Genomic DNA, 12870 nt, shown 5'->3' with positions numbered 1-12870 from the left:
TCATCAAGGAAAACTCCATTTTTCCAATTTTTATGGGTTTCAGTGATAGATCTCACATAGTATAACTGTGTTATCATCAAGGAAATCTCCATTTTTCAAAATGTCTGAAATTTGTGAGTCTCCAAGGTAGGTTCCATACTTAGAACCATCTTGGCAGAACCCTTTTCCCAAGTCTCCAAGGTAGTTATTTAAACCATCAAGGCAGAACTCATTTACTGATTTTTTTTTCAAAATTTGTGAGTCTCCAAGGTAAAACTTGTATTCTGGCTCATCAAGGTCGAGCTCGTTCTGTGGGTCTTGGTCGATCACAAGGTCTCCAAGGTATAACTCTTTGGTTGGGTCATCAAGGACGAGCTCGTTCTGTGGGTCTTGGTCGCTCATAAGGTCTTCAACCAAGCCAACAATTTCGCCCCAAGTTGTGGCAAAATCAGTATTTTCAGATGCAATTTCCTGTGAGAGAAAATAATAATGTATTAATTAAGTGATTTAATGATTAAATGAGTCTATGCTTCAATCAAACTCTGTAAATAGGAAAATAAAATCTTTGTACATGAGTGAAATGTACATGAATGAAATGAAGCTTGAATCTTTTATACAGAAAGACTGGTTGCTATGGTTTCCTTTTTCAAAATGGAGGATTGTTTGAAAATTTTTCAAAACCATAACATTCTAGAATTTTCTAGTGATTTCTTTGTGAGTCAGAGATGAACTGGAAATTATGTAAGAGAAGGCGGGGCTTAGCAAAACTGGGCGGGGTTTAAGGAAAGTGGGCGTGGCTTATGAAAATACCTCTTGAAAAGTGGGCAGGGCTTGTAGAAAAGTGAGTGGGACTTTGCAAAAGTGGGCGGGGCTTATTAAAAAGTGGGCGTGGCTTATTAAAAAGTGGGCGTGGCTGATGCAGAAAATAATCTGAGCCTCAGGAGGTGATCAAACAAGAGCATTAAGAGAAGTTTATCATTTCATAATGCCACAAAAGAGGTGTCTTCAAAAATATAAAGATTCAAATGTTTTATTTTTAAATATTTTAGATGGGGATTATTGTGCAAAGAAAATTAAACTATTGAAGGAATTTGAGAATGAACAAATCTTTTTAGGTTCAATGAGTGAGCTAAACAATATGCATTGGTTATTTGAAAAATAGTGTCCCTAGGCTTACATGTTTCAGATATTTCTTTAGAATCACCTTTAACAAATCACATTACTGCTTTACTACTTGAACAAATCTTTATCTTATTGCATTGGTTATTTGAAAAGAGTGCCCCAAGGTTAAAAGGGGAGACAAATAAATATACCTTGGGGTAAAAAGGGGGTTTATTTTTAGGGGAAAAATATGAATCGCTGAAAATCCCCTATTCATTAACATGGGGGAAAGTGAGCCAGAATCAGTATATTCACCCTACTCATATTTCACTCCCATACTAGTTGTAGAAACTTATGATTTTGGGGGGGAGGGAGGTGGATTTATACGTGGAAGGTTGTTTGCTTTTCCTAATGAGAGAAGCTCAACCTGAAAGGTTGGTGATACCGAGGCTTAGTTGGTCAATAACAAACATAAATGGCAAAGCGAAAACATTAGCATCCTCTTGGTCTAAAAATAGGATGAGATAGAAACTTTTTGAAATTAGAGAGTTCATGGAACACCTTATCCTGCGCATTCTTGAGAAAAAGGACATGGCAAGGGTCTTTTCAACTCTTGCTTTGCATTTCTGAACACGCTCTGTGTTAGCTTCGTTTGTGAACTTTGAATAACAGCCATGATGGCAGCAAAACGAAGGTTCAAACAGCACAGTCTAGAGCTGAACCTTCTGCCAACTCTTCTCGTGGAAATTGACTATTTTGGAACGATCTTTGAGAATAGCATGTGCGAAACAAACAGATCTTTTGGACTAAGTTAGCTTTGTGGTTGCATCGCTTGGCCCTGCCATTTTTAGCTCGCCTGTTCGAAGAAGAGAGAGCTATAGCGATACCCCCGGCGTGAGCGTGAGCGTCAGCATGAGCGTGAAAATGTTAAAGTTTTTGGTGCAAGTTATTTAGAAGCTTGCCATTCATTTAATATGTGTACTAGGATGCTGATATTTGGCATGGAGGTTCCTTTGGGGTATACTATTGGTGTAGTGAAGCTGAAATTAACAAACGATTGAAATTTTTTTCAAAATTTCAACCTAAGATGGTGTCAAAGCCACCCAATGCTCGCCTGTTAATACGAGACGCTTGCCATTCATTTAATATGTGTACTAGTTTATTGATTACAATATACAAATACATATGTTGCTTTAAAATTATTTGGATCAGACTTCACTGCAGTGCTTTATAAAAAAAATATTAATTATTAGACTAGTCTTTTGAAAACGATAAATGTATAATAGTCTAGAAGCCAAAATCTGTAGCTTGCCTAGAAAATAGGTTCGCTGCTGATTTCATGTTAGAATGGTGCAACTGGTGTTTTTGAAGAGTCTAGGCATGACCAAGTCTAGTTCCACTTGTTGCCAAGTCTGCATCTGAATATTATGGCCGCCATGACAGTAATCAAAATGGCTGCCATCAGATTTAGTCTTTTTCTTTCTGCAAATTGTACTAGCCAGAAATTTGTCATGATTGTGAAATACTATGTAATCTGACACGAGGAACACTATTTTGTGCTTTATTTTTGTACTGGATCACAACTTTTCACATAATTGACAACTTAAAGACGAAATTGAAAATGCACATACGAGCAACAAATGTGAAAAAGAAAATGTTTAGCACTATTGATGGAGATGGGTTTACAGTCAGTCAAAGGTTATTTCAACAGCTGTCAGATTCTTTCTAACACAAAATTACGTTGCTTTGCAGAAGAGAAAAGTGTTGTGAGAACACCCAAGTACAATTTTCAGAGCTATTGATCGGCTTGTACACTGAACGGGTTCCTACAAAGGGCTTTGCATCCACATGCTTTCGTGCAAGGCAGTCCATTCCGTGTACATTTGCACCGTCGAGTTGAGCATGACCCACGGCATTTGCATGTCGTCAGTTCTACACAGTAAGCAGTAATAGGCTGTGCAGTCATGAGTCGCGGCTGAAATGTCTCGTTGCCATCTTTGACGACCTGTTCCTACCCACAGTTCTCAGGTGCAGGTAGATGTGGTTCAGATTCCAAGGCTCTTCTCCACACAAAAGTCTGGTAGTGCGCTCGCTTGATGTGTAGAATCAGAGCATCGCGAGTTGGAGGCAGATTCTCAATAGCTTTGGTCAGACTGAGAAACAGATCACATCTTACTCGCTGAATTGAGTTATCTTGGCCATGAGGGTCATAAAGCCTGCAGACAAATGACTCAGCATCTGCAATCACACTCTCATCAGGAATTGATGACAGTGTACTTCTCCCCAATCTTCTTTGTCATTGCCTGGCATTTCTGTAGAACCGTCCACAGCGTGTCAAAGTCATGTGCTGGGGCATTCAGAATCGGCATTGGCCCGATGACTGTCACTGGTGGCTCAACTGTGGACATCTTCTGGTTAAAGCCACTCCAGCCTGGAACGGCCTGATTATTTTGTTGATGCAATCTGGCCAAGATCCAGGCAAGCTCCTGAGTGTTGGCTGCTTTGATTTTCTGTTCAACTGGTGAGTACCATGTATGCTGCAGTGGTTCAGAGAAAACAGGTTCTGGCTTCAAGTTGGTCATATTGGCCTCTTGGACGCTTGTCATTTCAGGAGGGGCACTGAGAACTTTGGAGCGGCCAGGTTTAATCTGAAGGTCCATCACTGGCTCTTGTTCTCCCTTGCGTCTGAGGGCCACGCACTGACTTGCATGAAAAGTGCCAGACCCAGTCAGCGTCTCCTCAATTATGTCAATGTTGTCATTAGAATATCTCAAATATCCTGTGGTAGTTGGGATGTTGAGAAAGTTCCTTGGGATCATGACATTTCCATTATCTCGGAAGCATTGTATAACATCATTGGCAATTGCTGTGTCAATGCGCCTCACTGTATCGTACCCAACTGTGTGTGCAGCTGCATGAAAAAGATTGACAAGCTCTTTTGAGCGTGTAGCCTGGTGAAGAGCAAGGCCAAGGCCCAGGTGTTTGGGGGTCAGTTTTTTGCCTCCTGAAGCCACATGAATAATGTCTTGGCAGATGCTCAGAACTTTGTTCTTGGTATCTGTCTCATCCGCTTCTTCATTGTCCATCTTGTCAGTGCTGTCACCACCACAAAGAAGCTTTACAAGCATGTACAGGGTTTCAGGTACAATTCGCTCTGCATTTTCTGTGTTCAGTCCACCGATAATGCTGTGCCCTGGAGAGTGTTTTACGTCACTGTAAATCTTTATGCCCACTCTGAAGATCCAGCTAAGGATTTCGTTCTCATGATGAGGCAGACTGCACTGGGCCAATTCATCTTCTTCAGAACTTTCACCTTCTTCAGATAAATCATTCACGGCGGTTCTCATGGCAAACTTTGTCACAGTTGAGGACGCAACTATGAGGGGTTTTGTGACATCCAATGGCTGCACGAATGTCACCTTGTCACTACCAAAGTGAACCTCCACTTTCTGCTTGAAATTGTAGCTTTTGTAGGCTCCAGCCTCAATTCCAAAATCATTCAATAACAGCATGCTGTAGTGTTCCCAGATGTTTTTCAGGGTAAACACATGTCCCTTCTGCAGCTCTTTCTCAAGCTGGTTCATCACATTTCTGAAACAGATGCTTTCAGGAGACTGGTTTTTCTCTCCACTCTCCTTTTTATACTTTCTGCGAAAAGAAACATAACACTTGAGGTGATATTTACCTTCAGCTGCCATCAAGTCTGAAACACCTGCAAACCTGTGACGCATGGTGTGGTCAAATTGGGCCAAACTAAGCATCCTGGATGATGTGTGATCAAATTCAACATTTGTCAGGACACCAGCTTTTCCAGGAATGTCAGTCTGGCAGAAAGCGCATTTTGACCAATCCATAGCGCTGTGCGCGGATCTTAGTGACTTTGGGACATGGTATTTCTCTGAGGAACCTGATGTTGTGGGTATCTCTTCTGCGTAAGTCACAGATTGTGGCTGAATCCTTGACTTCAGTCTGTCTATTTTTTGTACGTGAGTAAAGTCACTATCGCAGAATTTGTGCCATTGAATCTTTTTGACGTGCTCCGGTACAGAATATTTTCTGATTCTTGAGAATGAGTCAACATATTTAGCGTCATTATATTTCTCTCTTTCTTTGCAACATTCAGCTACAGTTTTCACACCAACGATTGTAGTCTTTCGAAGTGGCGTTGACTTGCTAGTTTTTGAACTGTCCTGGCAAATAAAGCATTTATTCCAGTCTACATGCTCTTCTTCTTCTCGATCCCTTGAACCCCCTGTGAGAAATCTTGCGGCTTTCATTTTTCAGTTACTCCTGGGTAACAGAAAAACACACAGTTATGTAGTTTAGGTTCATTTTATAGCAAAGTTGTAAAATTCATTGATTGTGGTTTGTATAATCAGACATTCTAATTCGAGCCTGAACATTTCTTTAAAAATAATATAGTGAAAAACAAGTCATATTATTTTTAGAAAATGGATGGAGCAATGTTTTTTTCTATACTCCCATCAGCTCAGGCATGCTCAAAAACATGGAAATCGACCCTAATTTTGTAATTTCATGTCAATTTGCGGCTGAAATATGACGAAAAGTGTATTTAATGGCGACCATTTTGTAAACTGTCATGGCGGCCATACTATCCATATCCAGGGTTGCAACAAGTTGATTCACGTTTCTGTGTGTCTGGACAGTCAATTTACACCTGTTGCACTATTCTAACACGGAATCAGCAGGGTCGTACACTATTCTGCATTGGGCCTCCTGACTATAAACAGGTGAGCATTGGGTGGCTTTGACACCAACTCTGGTTATCTGAATATCGCTGTTATGCTGCCCTTCGAGTGCATGGCAAATTTGATTGGTTGAGATGGCATAACATTTTGCCCAAGTACTACAAACTGGAGGTCTTTGGAAGTCCAAACAAGGCGATTTACAGTGTTCAAATGTATAATTCAATTGAAACAAAATAAACGTTTTAAAGTGTGGTAGAAAAAAATAAATAAATAAAAGCAAGACCAACCCATTGAATCAGAAGTTTACCGCTGCCGATGCACCTTCTTTTACCCCACCGTATCAAACACATTAAATTCGTTCTTTGTGGCTGTTGTCACAGGAAGTTTCCTGTTTGGAATGATTTTTAATTTTGTTCGATTACCAGACTGACAGACGGACTGAAGCAATTACTACACTGTAATGTGATTGCGCGTGTCTGCTTGGGACGAGACTCCGTACAATTTGCCAAAATTGCGATGCGCGCGTAGGATAAATATATGCTGATCACATGGCACAAGGGAGATACATAAACGTTTTGTGGAGTGTTGAGGAGGTGTTTAATGGCAGGTGTGGTTGCATGTACAGATATGGTACCGTATGTGTGATAAAACAGAGTCAAACTCAAGGAACTTGGATGCAGGTGGAGGCCATTAGGCCTTTAAGCCTGCACTACCATTTACACCACATTAATTTGATCTAAAAGTTTATCAACTTGAATTCATTTGGGGTGGAGGTGTGGTAGTGGAGCAGAAGGGATGAGATCAGTGGGACAAGCACAGACATAACCAGGGTGTTTTATGTGAGTACACTTATATCGTATGACAAAAAAATTATTATTTAAAAAGTTCTGCATTTTTTATTTTTATCAATTATTTTTATTTTTTTAAATTTAATTTATGTAAATGCAGTGTAATATAATATCCATAAAAAGATGTGAAGAATGGTGGAGCGCAAGCAAACCTCTTTTTTAACCACCTCGTCGTTGGTCTAGCTCCCTCTGCTCTCTCTCATCCCTCTGCCTTCTACAACTGATCTGAGGCTTGGAAGTTCTTCCAGCAAGTCCATCCTAGTTAAAGTTCCCAAATTCAGGATTACTGCTCATCTCCATTCTTGTGTTCCTTGTTCCTCCCGTTTGGGGTGCTGTCTTTGGAAAGTGGTTCATCTCACGCACTTCTCTCCAGGGCTTCAGTATGGCGGTGCACCACCACCTCATGTCACCCCCATCCCTACCAGTGATCTTTTCTACTCCCATTAACCCTATCTCATTCAAACCTCTTGTTGTCTACTTTGTTTCCTTCCCCTCCCCTCTCACTTTCTCCTCTTTCGTTGATCGTTCATTCGCTTTCTTGATTTGTCCATATGTCGCCCAACTGTCAGTATGGTGCCTATTTTATACCCTCTGCCACCTTGTTCTTTCATGAGCCTCGAGCTTTTATTTAAAAAAAATAAAGGAGCCTGGAGGGATTGAATATTTGACAATTTATCATGCACTTCATGTTTGTTCTCTCTCTCTCTCTCTCTCTCTCTCTCTCTCTCTCTCTCTCTCTCTCTCTCTCTCTCTCTCTCTCTCTCTCTCTCTCTCTCTCTCTCTCTCTCTCTCTCTCTCTCTCTCTCTCAATAAATGCATCGCTAGAGCTTTATTTTATGTACAAAAGGTCTTCACAGAAGAAGAGCTGAATGCCAAGCTGACACGCCGTGTACAACGTGCAGCACGCAAGCAAGCCAAGCAAGACGAGCTGAAACGACTGCATCGTGCTCAGGTTATATATACATATATATTAATTATGTAGTCTTATTTTACTTTGTAACTCATCATACTCCTGCATTGCACAAAAAGATTAATCTTCAAATTCATTTTAAACCCAATGAGCTGGAGTGCATATTGGGGTGGCAGACATACCAGACATTCAGTAAAGAGGAGAAATTCACAGTTGTTGCCTTGTAGTAGTTATTCAACACTAAGATGAATTAAAATATGAAAAAGGAAAAAAAATCAAGTGGATTGCTTTTGAATGATCATGCCCATTACCCCTCGTGACAGTCAATGGGTATTGTATCGCGAAGTCTTGAGATTTTTCAATTTTTGTTATTCTGGAAAATGAGGAGAGATTAGAAAAATAATTTTATTTTCTGCTTTCAAACAGACCAACAACAGATCACTTCACTTTGCCGTGCATTAATGTATATTTTTTTACAATAACACATGTACGTTAACGATATTTCAAGTACTGTATTTACTTGACTGCTATTACATCGATGACAAATCACAATGTAAATAACCTTGCATTTCTAATAGCAATGTGGTCCTTAACTGAGTAAAATTGCCTGAAAGACATTGTTTGCATGTTTATGATTTATGGCTTGTATGTTTTCCTGCCTATTGTATTGGTTTTTTTATTTGTGTATTTTGTTACCTCTGCCACCGAAGGTGAAAGAGGCTATGTTTTCACCCCTTCTGCCAACTCTTCACCCCCTTCTATGTTTTCACCGCTCTCTGTTTGTTTGTTTGTTTGTTTGTCTGTGTATAGGATATCTCAAAAAGTTGTGGATGGATTCGGATGAAACTTGGTGGACAGGTTAAGTGTATGACCAGGAAGAGTTGATTCGATTTTGGTGAAGATCCAGATCCGACTACTAGAATTTTAAAAGTGATTCTTCACCATTGAGAGATAGGGCCAAAAACTATATAGTACTTAAGAGCATGACATTTCAAAAATGTATTGTGCCCCGATATGTTCTCGTGGATCAGGGTTAACGTGGCGGGGGTATGCACTCCACCGAGTGCCCTTCTAGTTTTGTTTGTTTTTGGCAGATCTAGCCTCTCGGTCTCGCTAATACTTCCGTATTTAAATAATTGTATTACTTATTAACCCTTATGTTTTATGAAATAAATTCCCGATTCAGTCAAGTACTCTTGGGGATTATTTGATCAATGCAAACAACCTCAGCGTCATAGTTTGCTGGAGCTATCTTTTTTTTTACTAAATTATTTTTTTATCAAACACTATCACAACGGGTTCACGGGTCGTCTCGTAAAGTACTAAAAAAGAGAAAAGACGACAAGTGGTGCTGCTGGACACAAGCCCTCTCATGTGAGATAAGGCCGATGCAGCCAGCAATATTGCAACTGCAGTGCTGACAGCTCAGTGGTGATGGGGTTCGCTGGCAGCTGTGTGGGAGTACATGCTGGGTGCACTCAGGCTGACAATTTTGTTTGGCCTCTGCAGCAGCAGCTCTGTTTAACTCTGCCACTGCACAGCCATTTTTCACAGCAATGCGCCACTGTCGCCTCTTTTTTGCAGTATTCTGTCAGTTTTGTTGGTCGATGCCAGCAGCACATAGGTGCCTCTTGGTTACAATGGGCGGTGCTTGTGACGCTGGGAGATGGAGGGGGAAGCTGTGGCCTGTAGCATGGGTGGCACTTATGACTCACAGACACAAGCTCAGCTTTATATACAAATATAAAACATTGTGTATTTGTCTGTCCCCCTTCAAAAAGCTGATTTAAGAAGGGTTTTAAAGGCCAATCTTTTAACACGACTGTGTGTTCACTATGGTCTATTTTTGAGGAGACAAAAAACTCGAAAAAATATTTTCCATAAAAGAGTAATTGTGTCTCTTCTATTGGAATTGTAGACTGTGGCTTGCAAACGGCAGTGTACAGAAGCATTAAAAAAAACCAAAACACGTATACAAGGTGCAGGGAGGTGAAATTTTCTGCACATGATGTGCAACGTGCGCAGAGCAAAACGAGTGTTCATTTATGTCCGTAATATGTCTAATAAATAAATAAAATATAAACACACCCGACGCTAGGCCAAGGCTTCAGACTTTGGCACACTAACGATGCTGCACCGTCGTAACGAAATGTCCCAGAAGAAAAAGAAAATGGGATCGCATTTGTACATGTGGTGTTTTAAAATAACACTTCTTGCTCCGAAACATCTTCCGGTCTCCTTGAATATTTTGTTGCCATTTCTTCACCCCATCATTTTTGATGAGCTTTTATACGAGTGCAAAAATTAAGTGACCTGCCAGATAGAAATGAAAGCAACTTGTAAGAAAAGGTTATCACATGTTTTTCCTATTCCTAGGGGTGGTACAAATAATTTGGCACCAATGATATTTTGCCACTTCAGGTGGTACCGACGAGATCTTGTTTGGCCCTTGGATTAACTGGGTTATTGAGGCATGCCTGATGTGCAACACGACTGGACGCAAGCAATGCCTCCATTTCAGGGGCATTGTCATTAAACCAGTCAGTGTGGCGGTGATGCGGATGCCTAAGAGTCTGAACTACTGCATTGTAAACGGAGGTCTGGAATTTGCCCCATTTCTCATTCACTGACTCTTCTCAGCAAGCACAGCTGTGGCAAGGCAGCTTTCCAGGGCCTCACACAGGCAACATCTGGCCTCGGCTGAGCGCATCTTAGCCACATCGGGCTTGCACTTTAGTTTAGATGCTTCTTTTGGATGAGTCGCGTTGAGGTGCATCATTATCACACACCGAATGAGATCATGGTCAGTGCTGCAGTCAGCGCCACGCATTGCACATGTGATGCGCATGTCCAACACGTGTTTTCTTTTTGCGAGCATGTAGTCAAGCAGGTGCCGTCGTTTGAACCTTGGATGTTTCCAGGTGTAAATAATATTTGACAGGTTAATTGAAAAAGCTGTTGGTAATGGCAAGATCAAATTCTGAGCAGAGTATGAGCAAAAGCTCACCATTGGCATGATAATTGCCTCACCCAAACTTACCCAACACACGTCCACAAGTCTGATAACACTGAACAACAAATTTCAAAAATTTTTTTTTACTGGAGATGTGTAAAGTGATTAAGACTAATTTGGGTACGCTGATTTCAAAAATCATAACCGTTTTGCTGTATCACGTCAGGATTTTCAGGAACAGAAATATTCCCATTGCCTAGAAGTCAGGATTTCAATGAAATTTACATATGTCTTTAACATGTCTATTTCGTACAATTGTTGTTAACTTGTGTTATATTTCTTTCTTTCAGATAAAGATGAGTAGGCGTTCCTGTACCAATCATCCTGACAACTTCTGTTATGTCTGTGGTCGGTATACCAAAAAGATCAACAGCGAAGTATATCTACAGCAGTGAAAATGAAGGCCGCCTACTTTCACTACTTCGGGTGTAAGGTGGGGGACCAAGAACAGAGCTGGGCACCACACATCTGCTGCACAAGCTGTCACACAACCTTGACTCAGTGGTTGGTGGGCAAGCGCGCGAGCATGCCATTTGCGGTGCCCATGATATGGCGTGAGCCGCAGAATCATCATGATGATTGTTATTTCTGCTGCACAAGCATCGCCAGCTTCAACAAGAAGAATAAAGGTCACACCAAGTACGCTGACTGCGTCTCTGCTCGTAAACCTGTGCCTCATGATGACGAGAACCCCGTTCCAACACCTCCAGCTGATCAGAACATAGCTGTAAGCAGTGGTGAAGAGGATGGTGATGATGAACCTTTGAACCCGACACTCAAGAATCACACCTTCTGAACCAGGGAGACTTAAATGATCTTGTAAGAGATCTCTCGCTGTCAAAGGCGAAGGCAGAGCTGCTTGGATCAAGGCTGCAGCAGTGGAATCTACTTGAACCTAACACCAAGATATCCTTGTTCAGAGCACGTCACAGAGACATGGCTGAGTTCTTTGAGATGGAAGACACGATGACATTCTGCAGTGACATCAACGGTCTGTTGAAAGAACTTGGGTGTGATCACGATCCTGCAGACTGGCGCCTCTTCATCGACTCGGGGAAGAACAGCTTGAAGGCTGTTTTGCTCCACAATGGCAACGAGAAACCATCAGTCCCACTGGCTCACGCGTTCGGCATGACAGAGACCTATGAGACTATGCGGCAGCTGCTTGATTCCATCAAGTACAATGACTTCAACTGGCACATCTGCGGAGACTTGAAAGTGGTGGCGCTGTTGTTAGGGCTGCAGTCAGGCTACACGAAATACATGTGCTTCCTTTGTCTCTGGGATAGCAGAGACGACACGAATCACTGGACGAAGAAAGATTGGGAAGAGCGAAAAGAGCATGTACCTGGTCGACACAACGTGAAGCATGTCGCCCTTGTCGACCCAGCCAAGGTTTTCCTTCCACCACTCCACATAAAGCTCGGCTTGATGAAAAGTTTTGTACGGGCAATGGATCTGAATGGGCGTGGGTTTTTATACCTCAAGGAAAAGTTTGGCAACACCTTGTCGGAGGCCAAGATCAAGGCTGGTGTCTTTGTTGGACCGCAAATCCGACAGATTATGAAGGACGAAACTTTTCCGACAACTCTAAACCCCAAAGAGCTGGCAGCGTGGAGGAGCTTCAAAGCTGTGACGGACAACTTCTTGGGGAACGAGCGCGCGGACAACTATGAAGACATAGTGCAGCAGCTGCTGGAGTCCTTCAGGAAACTTGGCTCCAGGATGTCCCTGAAAATCCATTTCCTACACCAGCACCTGAACTTCTTCCCTGACAACTTGGGAGCAGTCTCGGACGAGCACGGCGAGCGATTCCACCAAGAGATTTCACTCATGGAGACGCGTTACCAAGGGCGGCACAACCCGAACATGATGGGCGATTTCTGCTGGTTCCTGCATCGTGAAACTGACACAGAGCAGCACAAACGCAAAGCCAAATGCCTAAAGCATTTTTAATTACATTCTAGTGGAGTTTTTCTGTAATTTCTATAATTTTGCAGCATTCATGATGAAATAAATGAATAAATGAATTTTTGTAAATTTCATTGAAATCCTGACTTCTAGGCAATGGGAATATTTCTGTTACTGAAAATCCTGACGTGATACAGCAAAACGGTTATGATTTTTGAAATCAGCGTACCCAAATTAGTCTAAATCACTTTACACATCTCCAGTAAAAATTTTTTGTTGTTCAGTGTAATCACCCCAAACACAAGCGTTAAATCTCCAATAATGAGTTTGCTTGTACGTGGTACATAATGGATAAGGGTCCTGAGAGTGGTATAGAAATGCTCTTTTGCATAGTCATTG

The 12870-nt window shown here is 41.6% G+C and overlaps 1 protein-coding gene across 17 annotated transcripts in view; it reads left to right on the top strand.

Annotated features, from left to right (window-relative positions):
• The window catches only part of MICAL3 (microtubule associated monooxygenase, calponin and LIM domain containing 3), a 329542-nt gene that overhangs the window by 232004 nt on the left and 84668 nt on the right, over positions 1 to 12870 (top strand). For 16 of the 17 annotated variants that reach the window (XR_015058963.1, XM_085884102.1, XM_085884103.1 and 13 more), the window contains one exon: positions 7485 to 7589. Coding sequence is in view for 15 of the 17 variants with exons in the window: in XM_085884102.1 (XP_085740228.1) it covers positions 7485 to 7589 (105 nt within the window). In the remaining 2 variants the exon portion in view is untranslated. The remainder of the gene's footprint in view (positions 1 to 7484; positions 7590 to 12870) is intronic. The other variant, XR_015058964.1, reaches the window with a different exon arrangement.

Source organism: Eptatretus burgeri, chromosome 6 (genome assembly GCF_056783735.1).
Source record: "Eptatretus burgeri isolate ZD-2024b chromosome 6, Ebu_testis_v1, whole genome shotgun sequence".
In the NCBI taxonomy this organism is placed as follows: Eukaryota; Metazoa; Chordata; class Myxini; order Myxiniformes; family Myxinidae; genus Eptatretus; species Eptatretus burgeri.
The sequence above is the reverse complement of the archived record's forward strand: the minus strand, read 5'-3'. Positions and strand labels throughout refer to the sequence as shown.